The following is a 17732-nucleotide window of genomic DNA, read 5'->3' as shown; positions in this document are numbered from 1 at the left end:
AGTGTTATTTCCTAAGCCAATCATCACAATTACTTAGATAGCAATTTAAACAAACCTCTAACCTCAAATATTAAACAGCACATAACTCATCCCACACCATTTCAGTCGTGTGACTGAATTACATTTAATTAAAGTGAATGTTGTTTTTCCCAACCCAAATGATTTTATGTCTTCTGTAGAACAAAAATGGAAGTAATTAAATATCTTTTTGGGTAATCAGTACAATGACAGAATTATTTATATTATTATTATATAAAGACTTTTTTGTCGAAAAACAATATCCTCTCTTTAAGAAATTTTAACAGTAAAATAGTCTCTAGTCCATTGGGTGGTGAAAATGTTCACCTACTGCTTCTGCTGTTTCTGCCCACCAATATAACTGATACATTTCAAACACCTTTACCTGTTAAAATTGCGTAAAGCTACACTGTGTAACTTTTTTAGTTTATTCTTAGCTAAAAACACTTAGTTCTTTCAAAAATATATGTGCTCATTAATGTATATTTACTTCTTTCAAGTAATAAAGTATTATCGTAAGTTTATAATATGCCATTGAAAATACATACGGGTGAGGGGTTCGAATGCTGGTCGCCATGTTGTCCCTCCATCTTGAAAGTACATTAGCCAAAGAGGGACATACCCGTAAATTCAAGCTTCGCCTTTCGTGTTTTAACACTCGATGGCACCGTGTCGAATGTGAAGAGGGGGGTTGCCATGTTAATCTTGGACTAAATCGGCCACCGTAGGAGTTAAAACGAAATCAGAATTGAGAGGAACAGAAACTATTATTCACTGGATGGTCATATACCTTTTCACCGCTAGATGGGGGAAAATATCACACAGTGTAGCTTTAAATATCCAGTGGTTTTTCTGGTTTTGTTGGTTTGATTTCAAATACTGCCATTGTATTGAGTTCACCCCACTGAATATTTTTTTATGATTTCCTTTTGTTTTGCAAAAGAGAGTAAGTCAGGGGAAGGAGTAAATGAAGTTTAGTTTTTCGATGAAATTACTGTCTTTTCTGTCCTTACCCCAGTGCCTGATATACTGGTTTCTGACCTAGGAAGTTAGGGTTTAGATTGAGACATAAACCTCACCCCTTTTTCTGCATAAACCCCATCCATTTCTTATAACTGACTGCAACCTTGCTTCTGCCTCCATCTAATCAACAGCGGAGTAATATAATCAAATCACCAGCCTACATTTTTCTTTTTCGATAATCCATATCACTTAGATGTACATCACAATATGGTATAAATGATCTATCACTACTTCCATTACATTGCGACATTAAGGCTTTTTTTTTTTTAGATTTTCTGGTTAGGTCAGTTTACGTAATTACAAGCCACCTAACAACACCATAGAAACTATTCACAACTCCCTAGCAACAATGTGGAAACACTCTAAAAACTACTCATTTCAAATACACACTCATGTGAACTAACTTTGTCCTCGCTAACCCCCTTTAGCTTTCCATGGCTGAGTCAACAGTAGTTTAGCGTACCCTGTCAACACTGCTGCACTGTAACCTCAACCATATCACAAAACGGACATGACATGCACGCCTTCAATCTTTTTCCTTCATCAGGAGTTACTCGGCAAGAGCAGCCGACCCCGTAACATCTCTCTGCTCTGTTTCAAAGAACAAGGCGGTCGAAAATACACAGGGGGACTTTTTTTTGGCCTGCCGCTGAGGGAGGAAGTTGGTATGGCAGGTAGCAGCCGACCAGGCACGCCACACAACAAGCCCCTCTCTGTACTCCACTGCGTGTCTCTTTCATTGGCTCACTGAGGGGTAGATGCAAGCTACAGATTAGCTTGCTATCAGGGAACAGAGGTTTCACCCCCCCTTCTCCAACGTTTTCTTGTGCCAGTAACGCTCAGTGTCTGTTCTCTGTTTTTCATAGGGTGAGATGGGTGCCCCAGGTCCTGTTGGCATCCTTGGTTTTATTGTAAGTGAAACAACATAATTTATTCATTTAAATTAAATTTATTACATTATTAAATTGTTAGTTCACCCAAAAAATAAAATTATATAATTAATTATTTACCCTCATGTTGTTGCAAACTTGTAAGAGCTGTGTTCATCTTCAGAACAGAAATCAAGATGAAATCCTAGAGATTTCCGTCCCTCTTTTTGCAACTGACACTTTATCGCATCAAAATGTTCATAAAAGATTGTAAAACTAATCCATATGAATTGAGTGTGTTTAGTCCAAATTTTCAGAAGACTTATGATAAATGGATTTAATTTAGGCTTTTAATTCACTTTTAAACATTGATCAGCAAACATAAAAAGAAGCTTAACTGAATCTGTTTGATGCACGAGAACAAACCTCATTGGTTCCTGCATAAGCTCAAATGTGCTGCGTAACAGAAAAATGAACCTCACTGGTTCTTACGGAAGCTCAAACGTGCTGCATAACACACAAGAATTAACCTCATTGGTTCTTGCAAAAGCTCAAATGTGCTGTGTAACACACAGGAATGAACCTCATTGGTTCTTGTGGAAGCTCAAATGTGCTGCTTAACACACGAGAATGAACCTCATTGGTTCTTGTGGAAGCTTAAACGTGCTGTGTAACACACAGGAATGAACCTCATTGGTTCTTGTGGAAGCTCAAATGTGCTGCTTAACACACGAGAATGAACCTCATTGGTTCTTGTGGAAGCTTAAACGTGCTGTGTAACACACAGGAATGAACCTCATTGGTTCTTGTGGAAGCTCAAACGTGCTGCGTAACACACAGGAATGAACCTCATTGGTTCTTGTGGAAGCTCAAATGTGCTGCTTAACACACAGGAATGAACCTCATTGGTTCTTGTGGAAGCTCAAACGTGCTGCTTAACACACGAGAATGAACCTCATTGGTTCTTGCAAAAGCACAAATGTACTGCTTAACACACGAGATTGAACCTCATTGGTTCTTGTGGAAGCTCAAAGGTGCTGCGTAACACACGAGAATGAACCTCATTGGTTCTTGTGGAAGCTCAAACGTGCTGCTTAACACACGAGAATGAACCTCATTGGTTCTTGTGAAAGCTCAAACGTGCTGCGTAACACACAGGAATGAACCTCATTGGTTCTTGTGGAAGCTCAAACGTGCTGCATAACACACGAGAATGAACCTCATTGGTTCTTGCTGAAGCTCAAACGTGCTGCATAACACACGAGAATGAACCTCATTGGTTCTTGCTGAAGCTCAAACGTGCTGCATAACACACGAGAATGAACCTCATTGGTTCTTGCTGAAGCTCAAACGTGCTGCATAACACACGAGAATGAACCTCATTGGTTCTTGTGGAAGCTCAAACGTGCTGCGTAACACACAGGAATGAACCTCATTGGTTCTTGTGGAAGCTCAAACGTGCTGCGTAACACACGAGAATGAACCTCATTGGTTCTTGTGGAAGCTCAAACATGCTGGTTAACACACGAGAATGAACCTCATTGGTTCTTGTGGAAGCTCAAATGTGCTGTGTAACACACAGGAATGAACCTCATTGGTTCTTGTGGAAGCTCAAACGTGCTGTGTAACACACAGGAATGAACCTCATTGGTTCTTGTGGAAGCTCAAATGTGCTGCTTAACACACGAGAATGAACCTCATTGGTTCTTGTGGAAGCTCAAACGTGCTGCGTAACACACAGGAATGAACCTCATTGGTTCTTGTGGAAGCTCAAACGTGCTGCATAACACACAGGAATGAACCTCATTGGTTCTTGTGGAAGCTCAAATGTGCTGCTTAACACACGAGAATGAACCTCATTGGTTCTTGTGGAAGCTTAAACGTGCTGTGTAACACACAGGAATGAACCTCATTGGTTCTTGTGGAAGCTCAAACGTGCTGCGTAACACACAGGAATGAACCTCATTGGTTCTTGTGGAAGCTCAAACGTGCTGCTTAACACACGAGAATGAACCTCATTGGTTCTTGTGGAAGCTCAAAGGTGCTGCGTAACACACGAGAATGAACCTCATTGGTTCTTGTGGAAGCTCAAACGTGCTGCTTAACACACGAGAATGAACCTCATTGGTTCTTGTGAAAGCTCAAACATGCTGCGTAACACACAGGAATGAACCTCATTGGTTCTTGTGGAAGCTCAAACATGCTGCGTAACACACGAGAATGAACCTCATTGGTTCTTGTGGAAGCTCAAACGTGCTGCGTAACACACAGGAATGAACCTCATTGGTTCTTGTGGAAGCTCAAACGTGCTGCGTAACACACGAGAATGAACCTCATTGGTTCTTGTGGAAGCTCAAACATGCTGGTTAACACACGAGAAGGAACCTCATTGGTTCTTGTGGAAGCTCAAATGTGCTGCTTAACACACAGGAATGAACCTCATTGGTTCTTGTGGAAGCTCAAATGTGCTGCTTAACACACGAGAATGAACCTCACTGGTTCTTGTGGACGCTCAAACGTGCTGCGTAACACACGAGAATGAACCTCATTGGTTCTTGCAAAAGCTCAAATGTGCTGTGTAACACACAGGAATGAACCTCATTGGTTCTTGTGGAAGCTCAAACGTGCTGCGTAACACACAAGAATGAACCTCATTGGTTCTTGCAAAAGCTCAAATGTGCTGTGTAACACACAGGAATGAACCTCATTGGTTCTTGTGGAAGCTCAAACGTGCTGCGTAACACACAGGAATGAACCTCATTGGTTCTTGTGGAAGCTCAAACGTGCTGCTTAACACACGAGAATGAACCTCATTGGTTCTTGTGGAAGCTCAAACGTGCTGCATAACACACGAGAATGAACCTCATTGGTTCTTGTGGAAGCTCAAAGGTGCTGCGTAACACACGAGAATGAACCTCATTGGTTCTTGTGGACGCTCAAACGTGCTGCTTAACACACTAGAATGAACCTCATTGGTTCTTGTGGAAGCTCAAATGTACTGCTTAACACACGAGAATGAACCTCATTGGTTCTTGTGGAAGCTCAAAGGTGCTGCGTAACACACGAGAATGAACCTCATTGGTTCTTGTGGAAGCTCAAACGTGCTGCTTAACACACGAGAATGAACCTCATTGGTTCTTGTGGAAGCTCAAACGTGCTGCGTAACACACAGGAATGAACCTCATTGGTTCTTGTGGAAGCTCAAACATGCTGCGTAACACACGAGAATGAACCTCATTGGTTCTTGTGGAAGCTCAAACGTGCTGCATAACACACGAGAATGAACCTCATTGGTTCTTGTGGAAGCTCAAACGTGCTGCGTAACACACGAGAATGAACCTCATTGGTTCCTGTGGAAGCTCAAACGTGCTGCATAACACACGAGAATGAACCTCATTGGTTCTTGTGGAAGCTCAAACGTGCTGCATAACACACGAGAATGAACCTCATTGGTTCCTGTGGAAGCTCAAACGTGCTGCATAACACACGAGAATGAACCTCATTGGTTCTTGTGGAAGCTCAAACGTGCTGCGTAACACACAGGAATGAACCTCATTGGTTCTTGTGGAAGCTCAAACGTGCTGCATAACACACGAGAATGAACCTCATTGGTTCTTGTGGACGCTCAAACGTGCTGCGTAACACACGAGAATGAACCTCATTGGTTCTTGTGGAAGCTCAAACGTGCTGTGTAACACACAGGAATGAACCTCATTGGTTCTTGTGGAAGCTCAAACGTGCTGCTTAACACACGAGAATGAACCTCATTGGTTCTTGTGGAAGCTCAAACGTGCTGCGTAACACACAGGATTGAACCTCATTGGTTCTTGTGGAAGCTCAAACATGCTGTGTAACACACAGGAATGAACCTCATTGGTTCTTGTGGAAGCTCAAACGTGCTGCTTAACATACGAGAATGAACCTCATTGGTTCTTGCGTAGCTGTCAACAGAGGGACAGTAATCTCTCAGATTATATCAAAAAGATCCCCAATTGTGTTCCGAAAATGAACAAAAGTCTTGCAGGTTTGGAACGACATGAGGGAGAATAATTAATGACAAAATTTTCATCTTAAGGTGAACTAAACCTTTAACATCCCTCATGGCAATGGTACTTCTCTTGCTGACAGCGATTTATGTTGCCATGTAAAAAAATGATGTATGCTGTGCAAATCAGTGTGCTTGTTTATGCTTTTTATGTTTTTAATGGCAGGGTGATATGGGTCCTGTTGGAATTGTGGGTCTTCCTGGACTAATAGGACCAAAGGTGATTGCATTGAAATTATTATGAACATCCATGCTGAAAAGTCTGTTTCAAACTAGCCTAAAGGGATTTGCTAGTCTTAGCTGATTTCAAATGTTTTGGCGGTTCTCCCAGCCTGATAAGTACCCAGAAAACCTCTTAAACCAGAAAAACAAACCAGCCGAAACAGTTTGGCTAGGCTGGGAGAAATCAAAGGAAATCTTTGTACACTACATTGGAATAATAAAACTTATTTTAACATGATTATTTTAACATATGACACCTATTAACTTTAAACAGATATCAATATTAGGATAGAGCAAAGTGTCCTAGTGTCAATCATCTCTGCCTAAAATATGCAAAAAATCAAGCATTACTGGCCACCAGCATATGGGAATATTTTTTTTTTTTTTTTTTTTTTTTTTTTGTATGCTGGGACCAGCATTCATGTTGCTGGTTATAGATCATCTCAGTTTTGCTTGAAAACAGCATGACTATGCTGGTCCACCAGCTATATTATCTCTAATAGTATAAAGCAGCCTGGACCAACATTGACTTCATGGTTTGTGCTGGATTTTTCAGCAGGGACAGTATTACATACCACTGTGACTTCCTTTTTCAACACATTTAATAACTAACATATTAATATGGATTCTTTTCATAACAGCAAATATTACAGACATTAGTTAAACTTAATTCCATTTGCCTTCACATGGCATCAATTCGTAAAACAATGGCCTATTGTACCACTTCTTCTTAATAACATTTGTTTCTTTGGTGTCTTGCAGGGTGTGCCAGGAAACCCAGGGGAGCCTGGACTGAAAGGTGATAAGGTGATCTGAATGCCCTTTATTAGCTTTTGCTTCTTCTGTATTTGATTGCACAGAGCCATTTTTGGTCAGAGACAGAGGTCAGCTGTAACATACCACAAGTCATCAGTCACAGATACAAAAAGTTTGGGTTCAGCAAGATGTTTTTTCAAAGTAAATTAATACATTTATTCAGCAAAGGTGCACTGATTTGATCAAAAGTGACAGTAAGGACATTTATAACGTTACAAAACATTCACATTTCAAATAATTGTTGTTCTTTTGAATTTTCTACACAAACATTTAAGCAGCAAAATGGTTTTCAACATTGAGAATATGACACTGAAGACTGGAGTAATGATGCTAAGAAAACAGCAAATCAGGAATAAATTACATTTTAAAAATAAACATACATTTAAAAAAGACTTTATTTTAAGGTGTCCTTGTTACAGTGTATTTATAAATTTAAGTAATGCGAAATATTAATTAACAACCAGTACAACTATAGTGTTAGAGTTAGGATTACTGTTTGGTGTTGGGTTAGTTGCATGTTATTATGCATACTGTTATTTCAATAGCAAGAACAGACTGTATAATGTGTAACATAGACTTATCAATATGTCATCTAATGTGTAAAATAACGTGTTACTAATTAATGCATTTTACAGTAATAATGTTTTAACATATTTGTAATCAAATAAATGCAGCCTTGGTGATCATAAGAGACTTCTTTAATTTGACCAATCCCTCACTTTTGAATGTTTCTGTATGTTAGAGTGATTACACTTACTCTGCACATGATTGTGCTTTGTAAATAAACAAATAAAATATCATAAAGATGTTGAGATAATTGAGAATTTCCATTTGAAATAGTTAAAAAACAGAACATTTAAAAACAGATTTTTACATTTCAGATAATTATTTTGTTGTAGCCCTACTCACAGTTTCGGATGACTAAATGACTCAGTTCTATGTAAAGGTGAAATTAATTCAGTGATATTAATAATCAATAAAGCAATTATATTGTTGTTAAGGCATGCATTTATTTGAGGTTCAGCACAGGCTGGTCAAGGTGTCAGCTGTTTAGCCTCTGTCCTGCTGCTCCCCATTTCTGTGATAGTCCATGTAGTTGTAAGTGCTGACAGCGCTGTACTTAAAGGGATTGTTCAGCCAAAAATGAAAATGTGATGTTTATCTGCTTACCCCCAGTGCATCCAACATGTAGGTGTCTTTGTTTCTTCAGTAGAACACAAATTAAGATTGTTTAATTCCAACCGTTGCAGTCTACCAGTCATAATGATGTGGATGGTAACAACTCTATGAGAGTAAAAAAACAAAAAACATGCTTAGACAACATGCACAAAAACCCTGCGGCGTGACGACACATTGATGTCTTAAGACACAAACCTATCAGTTTCTGTGAGAAACCGAACAGTATTTATGTTTTTTAGTTTTTTTTACCTCATATCAGACGAATCTCATCTAGTGTTCCCATCCGCTATTATTTCCGTCTGGTAAGGTCAAAACCGGCGCGATTATGTAGATGACTCATTATTCATTCACATGCATTATGCCTGGCAGACTGCAAATCTTCATTTGTGTTAAACTAAAGAAACAAAGACACCTACATCTTGGATGCACTGGGGGTAAGCAGATAAGCATCACATTTTCATTTTTGGGTGAACTAACCCTTGTAACATGACCATACATATAGAAGAACTCGACTAATGCTGTGATTTAGCTGCTGGGGCATCCAGACTTAAAGTGGGCATGAAACAGAAGTTGTGTTAAGGCCTGTTTACACCAAAAATGAAAACTATAAAGATAACTATATTAGTGTCCACACCAGTGAACAATAACATTGTGTTTAATATAAACTGCAGTTATGTCGTCTGCCACTTTAAATGCTCGATGATGGGTTCTGATTGTCTGTCAGTGTTTTTACAATTTATCAGCTGGAAAAAAATTGTTCTGAAAGTGATGTGCCATTATCGTAATAGTTGTGCTTTGTGCTATTATTTTATATTTAGACATTTTTTTAAACTATATCTTTATATCGTTATCTTGGTGTGAACAGGCCTTTAGACTTCCGTATTTTGACGTGGCTTCTCGACCAAGAAAAATGTAGGGACGAACTGATTTTGTCCTTCAGGAATTGCTTTGATCCTTGAGGTTTGCTATTGCTGCGATCTCACATATGAGTGACCTTAAACATCAACATAGTAGAGAAGAGAAGGGGCAAAAAGGTTTATAAAACAGGGTTTCTCAACCTTTTGCCTACTGCGACCCCTTTTTTTTGTATGCTAGTCATACGACCCACTAAGGCTGGAAATAAATAACATACATTTCAGACCTAGGCTAGTTTATAAATGAATTAGTATAGTTTATAATTCAGCTGTTCATGCTTTGTTTATGTTAGTTCACAGTGCATTAACTAATGTTAACAAGATTTTAATAATGCATTAGTAAATATTGAAAGTGCAGTTCATTATTAATTCATGTTATGAACCATATTGTAAAGTTTTACCATTAATTTCACGAAAACACATTTTTTCCAATAATTAGGTAGACCCTGAGGGAGACGCGGTGGAATTGGGGAAAGGGCCACTCGTAGTGTTGCACTCAAACTAGCTGTTGTCAGTCTATTCCTGCTTTTTGTATTCATTGCAGTTACAGTTGAAAATCCCGAATCACAAAGATAGGTGGTGCTGAATGGCAAGAGAAACTTTATTGCGTGATCTGCAAGTTCTGGATATTCGTGTCTGGTATGAATCCAGAAGGAATTCTGGCATCTCGAGCACGCTGTCGTTACCAAGCAACGGGTAAAACGCGTAAAGAAAGTAGGAACTTATTTAATAAGAGCCGTTCACAGCAGTGATACAGTATTGTGATAGGGCAGTTTAGTATTAACGTTAAAAAGTTACGGCAATAATGATTCAACATACAAAATTCGAAAATAGGAGAATGCATAGAAAGTCTTGCGACCCCCTATAGAATGATCCGCAACCCACTCCCACTGGTTGAGAAACACTGTAAAAGAAGTAGGGAGGAAGTTGTTTTGATTCAAGTTTATAAGGGCACATTAATAATAAAAAAAATTATGATGTGCTGCAATACTACTATGTCCTATAAAAAACAAGAATTGTCCATTTTGATTTCATGGTGACTTTAAAGGCCATAGTGTGATGTTTTGTTGTCTCTGTTGACAGGGTGAAGTCGGGTTGCCAGGTGAACCAGGGGAACCCGGATTTCAAGGTGACAAGGTATTTTAGCTAATGGCTTTTCTTTTGATTTATTCACACAGAGTGTATGTGTATTTTTTTGTGCATGCATTTGTGTGTGCATTTAAAACCCCCAAATAGAGGTTTTTTATTTGAATAACTATGTGCTGATGATTAATTGCATTTTCCAGGGTATTCAAGGCTTACCAGGTTTACCAGGAATTCGAGGAAAGCCAGGACCACAGGTTCATTCTTTGGCTTTTTTTATGTTGTTTTTATGTTGATTGATCTGTCTTTAGTGCTGATTTGAGAAAAAGCCAAATTATACCAAGCTCTTTTGTCTTTAGGGGAAGCATGGAGATCAAGGCCCAGATGGTTTGCCAGGCCCACCTGGCCCTGAGGTAATTGTGCTATCACTGTAGGCCAAGTGTACTTTTGCCTTGTGTGCATTTAATGACTAACAGTTTCATGTCCTACACTACACATCTAATTGCAATCCAGCTGTGTCTATTGTAGGATCATATTCCTCCCAACTGTAATTCAGTTTTCACTCAAACTCATGCACAAACACAATACAATTAAGTAAAAGAGCAACAAAAAAAAATGGATGAGAAAGGCTTTGGAGACATTTCAGCATGTCTTTTAGCTGCCCAATTGCGCTTTTATGTTTTAAGTGCAACAAAATGTAGCCAACTCACAGACTTACTACATAAATGTGTGATTGTAGTGCACTTGGCTTTAGAAGTTCCTTCATTTTGTGTTCATTTAAAGTCATTGCAAAGAAATGCACATTAATTTGCTCACACAGTCCTCCAATAACTTTCAGATTGAGAAGTTGTAGTTGTGAGAGAGGGAGGTAGAGTAGAGTAACTGTGCCAGAGTGAGTCTTCTTAGAAAAAGTATAATGAATGTATGAATCAGAAGACTTTCTCTCATTGTCTAATGTTTTCTCAGGGTTATCCGGGGGGTATTGGACCACCAGGACAGAATGGCATTGAGGGCCCAAAGGTGTGCATCTCTCTTCTTCAGAGTTTCCCAAAATTTGCAATTGGGCTGGCAGATAAGCTAATTTTTAGATACTTTCCAGGGGAATGCAGGAGGGAGAGGGATTCCAGGGCCTAGAGGAGTTCCTGGACTTGTGGTAGGACCCGCTCATTCCTTAACCAGTGTATAGCCAGACAAGGAAAACTGTATATAAATCCTGAATTTATAGCTGTAAACCTGTGTTCAACATAAACATTTTCTATGTGATAATTATCCTTGGTGTATATAACTACTGTGTCCTTTAAAAGCAAAATGCTCAATACATTGCAAGTAAGTGTAATTGATAAATATTTCATTTTGGGTGAATGGAAATTCATTCATGTTTGGCAACATATCAGAACAAGAGATTAATTCTTTTCTGTAAATGTAACCGTCTTACTCGACCCACTCAAAAGGGGATTCGAACCAGGGTCTCTGCGTGGGAGGCAGGCATGCTTACAAGTACTCTAAAGATCACGTGCCTCTTGAGGCTTACACACACAGTTCTTACTCTGCTACGTCCGTTACGCTCACCCACCTAAACCTCACTCCAATCCGGGTCACGGCCCCAAATGTAACCGGTCCTAACTCAAATAACTCCGAGCGGGATTCTAACCGGTTCTCCGACGTGGGAGGTGGGCACAATATGGACAAAATGGGCAAAGGTATCGGGACATCTGACATTACACCTACAGTGACTGTAATGACATCACATTCTAAACCAGGGGTGTCCAAACTTGGCCCTGGAGGTCCACTGTCCTGCCAAGTTTAGCTCCAACTTTCCTCAACACACCTGCCTAAAAGTTTCTAGTATCCCTAAAAAGACCTTGATTATCTGGTTCAGGTCTGTTTAATTGGAGTTGGAGCTAAACTTTGCAGGACAGTGGTCCTCCAGGATCAGGATTGGACACCCCTGTTCTCGGCACATAGAAGACATTAATAGGAAGTAAGTCTCCCCATTGCAGCTATAACAGCTTCCACTATTCTGGCAAGGCTTTGACAAGATTTTGGAGTGTGTCTGTGGGAATTTTTGCCCATTCATCCAGAAGAGCATTTATGTCAGGCACTGATTATGGAGGAGAAGGCCTGGCTCACAATCGCTGTTCCTGTGGGTTCTGTTCATTCCAAAGGTCAGGTCAGGGCTCTATGCGGATCTGTCAAGTTTTTCCACACCAAACTCATCCAACCATGCCTTTATGGGCCGTGTTTTGTGCACTGGGGCACAGTCATGCTGGAATAGAAACTGTTCCTACGTTTGAAACTCCAAACTGTTCCTACGTACTTGGAAGCATAGTATTGCCCAGAATGTCTTAGTATCATCATGATTCATCATTCCACAGAACACATTTCCACTCCTCCAGAGTCCAGTGGCGGCGTGTTTTACACCACTCCATCTGACCTTGCATGCAGCTGCTTGCCTATTGAAACCCATTCCATGAAGCTCTCGTCACACCTTTTTTTTTTTTTTTTTTTTTTTTTATTATTAATGCAAGTGGAACTTTTTACACCATGCACCTCAGCATCCGGTTGTCAGGCCGGGTAAGAGTGAAAACAGATGCGGATCCAATAGCTTGTGCAAACGGTCTCTTTATTACTGACAAGGACCAGAGAATACACAAACAGCAGAAACTTAATGACAGGAGAACTCGTGGCAGGCAGATGCAGGATGATCTTCGGAGAACCGGTCTACTACTGTCAAAATGACAGTGTTGCCCTGGGAGGGCGGGAGGGCGGTAACAAAATCTAGTGCGATGTGAGACCAGGGTCTCGAAGGGACAGACAGCGGTTGGAATAACCCATCTGGGGGACGATTGGAAGTCTTACCAGTAGCACAAACCGAACAAGCCAAAACAAAATCTCGAACTTCCCGAGCCATACCTGGCCACCAGAATCATTGTTTAACCATGAAATTGGTTCGACTGACTCCTGGATGACATACTACATTGGAACAATGACCCCATCAGATGACGTCGGACCGTAACCCCTCTGGCACTAATAATCGACTCGGTGGTCCGCCGGGCGGAGGCGTTACCCCTTCTAAGGCCATTCTGACCTACGATTCGATCTCCCATGTGAGTGTGGAGATAATGAGTCTCTCAGTAAAAATGCACTCGGGAATAGACGGGCGTTCGGATCGGTCAAAAATACGAGATAAAGCATCGGGTTTGATGTTCTTAGAACCGGGGCGGTACGAGAGTGAAAAGTCAAAACATCCGAAAAAAAGAACCCACTGAGCCTGCCTAGAGTTGAGATTCTTCCAAATTCTTGGAGTGATCCGTCCAGACAATAAAAGGAACCCCCGCTCCTTCTAACCAATTACACCATTCTTCCAATGCCAGTTTGACTGCCAACAGGTCTCTACTGCCAATGTCATAATTACGCTCGGCTAACGACAAACTATGGGAGTAACATGCGCATGGGTGCATCTTGTCATCCGAGGAAGTGCTGGGACAGAACCGCTCCTACCCCCACCTCTGACGCATCAACCTCCACCGCGAAGTGACGTGATGGATCAGGGGCAACAAGAATAGGAGCCGAAACAAAGCGGCTTTTCAGTTTGGTAAATGTAGCTTCGGCTATACCAGACCACCTGAACATAGTTCTGATGGAGATCAAGGCTGTCAGAGGCGCGGCTAGTTGGCTGAAGTTACGAAATGAATAATCGCTAAAAATTGGCGAATCCCAGAAACCTCTGTAGGGCCTTACGGGAATCTGGACTTGGCCAATCTATCACAGCCTTAACCTTCTCGGGGTCCATGCGCATTCCCTCGGATGAGACGATATACCCAAGAAACGGAACAGACTGTGCATGAAACGCGCATTTCTCCGCCTTGACAAAAAGCCCATTCCCTAGCAACCTCTGGAGCACTCATCTGCAAGCTGAACATGTTCCTGAAGAGACGAAGAAAAAATCAATATGTCATCCAGGTAAACACATATGAACTGATCTACCATGTCATTGATGAGTGCCTGGAACACAGCAGGTGAGTTGGACAGGCCGAAAGGCATGACCAAGTATTCAAAATGGCCCCTGGGGGTGTTAAATGCTGTTTTCCATTCATCGCCTTTCCTTATGCGAACCAAATTATATGCGTTACGCAAGTCCAATTTGTGAAGATGGATGCTCCCTGCAACCTCTCCAAGGCTGAAGACATCAGCGGCAAAGGAAAAGTATTGTTTACCGTGATGTTATTCAGCCCTCGGTAGTCAATGCAAGGCTGCAGAGAACCATCCTTCTTACCCACAAAAAAGAACCATGCAACCATGCCCCCGACAGAGAAAAGGAAGGACGGATGAACTTGGAAGCTAGAGAATCAGAAATGTATTTCTCCATGGCCTCCCTCTCTGGTGTAGACAGTGAGTATAACTTGCCCTCAGGCGGAGACGTACCTGGTTGTAAATTTATCGCACAATCATAGGGACGGTGAGGAGGTAGAGAAGCAGCCCTGGACTTACTGAACGCTTCCTTCAGGTCCAGATACTCAGTGGGCAGGTTTGACAGATCCACCGACTCATCCTGCAACACAGAACTAGACACAGATGGATGGGCAGAGACAAGACAAGAGGCATAACAGGCAGAAACAGTACTGCGACGCCAGTCAACCCTGGGGCTATGCTTAATGAGCCAGGGATAACCGAGGACGACAGGAACAAGTGGTGAATCAGTGATGAGAAAGTCAATAGTCTCAGTGTGGTTGCTAGATGTGATCAGTGTGAGAAAATCAGTGGAGTGTGTGATAGTAGGTAGTTTTTCAATTTAAAGCGTTCACAATGATGGGGTGACGGAGAGGCTTGGTGGGGATCTGAAGCTGACCATCCAGCTAAAAAGTCTCACTGTCCACCTGCCCCACTGTCCACCATCACCTGGCAGCTGTGATACCTGTCTGCCCATTGCATTTACCGGGAGGAGAGTGGTGGATGGGGATTTCCCCAACCTGGAACCGCCCGACAGTATCCTCCGCTCTACTATAGGGCTTGAGCTTTTACCGGGCAACGGTTGAGGATATGACCCATCCCACCGCAGTACAGACAGAACACTCCCGTACGTTGTCGCTCTCTCTCCTCCCGGGAAAGCAGAGCTCGACCAACCTGCATGGGCTCGAGATCGACAGGTGGGCTGACCGTGCACTCTCTGGAACTCACTGGCAGCTCTGCGAACGGGTTCAGAGCATTGGTCTCATTGTTGCATGCGCACGTTCATACGCAGAGCCAGTGCGCGGTCAAAGACCTGTCTCATTTCTTAAGAGAGTGCAGGGAACGAGGAACAGCAAGGATGTTTATTTTTCTACACCGCCGTCCCCCACAGAGCCACGCATCCCGATAGCAGGGTTAACACCAATGTCACTCTGGATCCCTCAGTAGCGAATGTACGTGGCTGCAAAGAGAAGAACACTGAACATCAGGTAAGAAAGGATCTATAGATAAGTCAGGCTCACCCGCATATCTTTCAGGTGTGGAAATGCGTGGCTCGTGCTGGTAGCTGGTGTTGAGAGGTTCATGGAGAACGGCGGGTGAGGCTGGCGCAGTGTGTGAAGTCAGCTGACGAACTTGAGTAGTGAGCTCGGACACCTGTGTCACTAACGCCTGCACCGCTCGTGTAGAAGCGTGTGCCTGTTCATCCTGTTGATCCATACGCTTGTGGGTATTGGAAAGATATTCCTGTAGTTCTGTTGCTTTCGCTGGATCCATGTTGGTCGATCATTATGTCACGCCGAGTAAGAGTGAAAACAGATGCGGATCCAAAAGCGAGTGCAAAAGGTCTCTTTATTACTAACAAGGACCAGAGAATACACAAACAGCAGAAACTTAATGACAGGAGAACTCATGGCAGGCAGATGCAGGATGATCTTCGGAGATGGTGGAGCAACGTGACACAGGGACGCAATGGGCATGGACCAGACAACGCAAAATCCAGGAAGGAAGAACACACGAACACGCGCACACGCACGCACACACGCACGCTTGCACACACGCACGCACACACGCACGCACACACACACACACACACCAGGAAGATGACTGCACATGAGGAAACACACAGGGACAACTGCAACGATCGACAAACACAGACTGCAGGTGAGGCAATTAAATAGGCAGGTGAGATGAGGTGCAGCTGGTGAATGATTGCAGTGGTCAGTGACCACGCCTCCAACACAACCAAACACACATATACAAAAGGAGTCAGTGAATCCATGAACCGCGACACCGGTGACCCGCTCTATGACTTCATAGCTGAGTTGCTGCTGTTCCTAAACGCTTCCATTGTCCAATAATACCACTTACAGTTCACCGCGGAATATCACAAGACCCAATGCAAATCTGGCATCCCATTACAGTACTATGCTTGGTCTGATTGAAATTCCTGAATTCATGAATAAAGAGGTGTGTCCCAATACTTTTGTCCATATTGCACCAGATAAACAATCACGCAGCCATCTTTAGTGCTTTGTCTTTGAACTTCCTTTGTTTGTGTTAACTCTGTATATTTCTGTTGAAGCTGTTGAAGCTGTTGAAGAGTAATCAGCTGGTAAAGTGGATTTGCTTATTGTAAAGTAGGCTAATGAAAATTGTCATGAGCCTTGTAATGTATGAAGCGAATATCATAACAAATGTCAGTTGAACAGGAAGATTTTAAATCTGTAAGATCCTCAACTTTATACTATGGAAATACAAACCAGAAGAAAAAACACAATGAGCATAGTGCTGATAAGGGTCAGGGCTATATTGTCTATGGTCTATATTAAACCTACTGTATCTCAGCTTATTAGAAACTCATTAGAATCCCAGGTTTTTACATTTAAAAACATCATAACTAATAATTAATGGGCTATTTTCTACTCTGGTTTTGAGGCTCTCTCCAAAACGATGGGATTTGATGGGCGTGACGCACTGGAGACTTGGAAGTAAATGCCCACCGCTAGGATTGGATAAGATTTGCATATTTAATGAGCATCTGCTTGTCATATCTATACCCCTTTCATTTCAGTTCACATGAGGGAGGGATTATTTGAACCTTTGTAGAGAACCCTGGATTTCTTATGCTTATGAAAGTGCTCTGTATTCTTTTTTTTATGTATTATAAAAGTATCCGTAGAAGTATTACATTTATAGAAGTATTACATAGCCCGCACAATCCTTCGATATAAGTGCGAACCGTGGACACACACACATACACATGCACGTGTGCGCTCTTCAAATGTCACGTCAAGAAAGAGAGAACATCAGAACAAGAAAGGAATATTACGAGATTCATCGGCCTGCCGACTGGCTTCCGTTTTGTTAGCCCACCAGGAAAACACACAGCCCTAGCTGGGACGTTAAGCTTTGCGAGCCTTGACCCATACATGAGTCCAAAGGTATGCTCTGTTAGACACGTACACATAAGAAAAACAAGCTGTAACAATGCAATATTCCGTAGGATCCGTAGGAAGTTTGCAGCGACTGTGTTCTTCCACAACCATGAATAGCGCAATGTCTTGCTGTTTTCTCCGGCATGTTTATTGCTGCTGGCTTGCGTGATCCCATGAT

At 41.8% G+C, this 17732-nt stretch overlaps 1 protein-coding gene across 2 annotated transcripts in view; it reads left to right on the top strand.

The window, feature by feature from the left end:
- Positions 1-17732, top strand: part of col27a1b (collagen, type XXVII, alpha 1b) — a 133607-nt gene that overhangs the window by 64432 nt on the left and 51443 nt on the right. For both annotated transcript variants that reach the window (XM_067438081.1, XM_067438083.1), the window contains exons 14-21: positions 1908-1952; positions 6122-6175; positions 6940-6984; positions 10170-10223; positions 10373-10426; positions 10529-10582; positions 11136-11189; positions 11269-11322. In XM_067438081.1, coding sequence (XP_067294182.1) covers positions 1908-1952; positions 6122-6175; positions 6940-6984; positions 10170-10223; positions 10373-10426; positions 10529-10582; positions 11136-11189; positions 11269-11322 — 414 coding nt within the window. The remainder of the gene's footprint in view (positions 1-1907; positions 1953-6121; positions 6176-6939; positions 6985-10169; positions 10224-10372; positions 10427-10528; positions 10583-11135; positions 11190-11268; positions 11323-17732) is intronic.

The sequence above is a fragment of the Pseudorasbora parva genome, chromosome 3 (assembly GCF_024679245.1).
Source record: "Pseudorasbora parva isolate DD20220531a chromosome 3, ASM2467924v1, whole genome shotgun sequence".
Taxonomy (NCBI): domain Eukaryota; kingdom Metazoa; phylum Chordata; class Actinopteri; order Cypriniformes; family Gobionidae; genus Pseudorasbora; species Pseudorasbora parva.
This window is presented reverse-complemented; position numbering and strand designations above follow the sequence as displayed.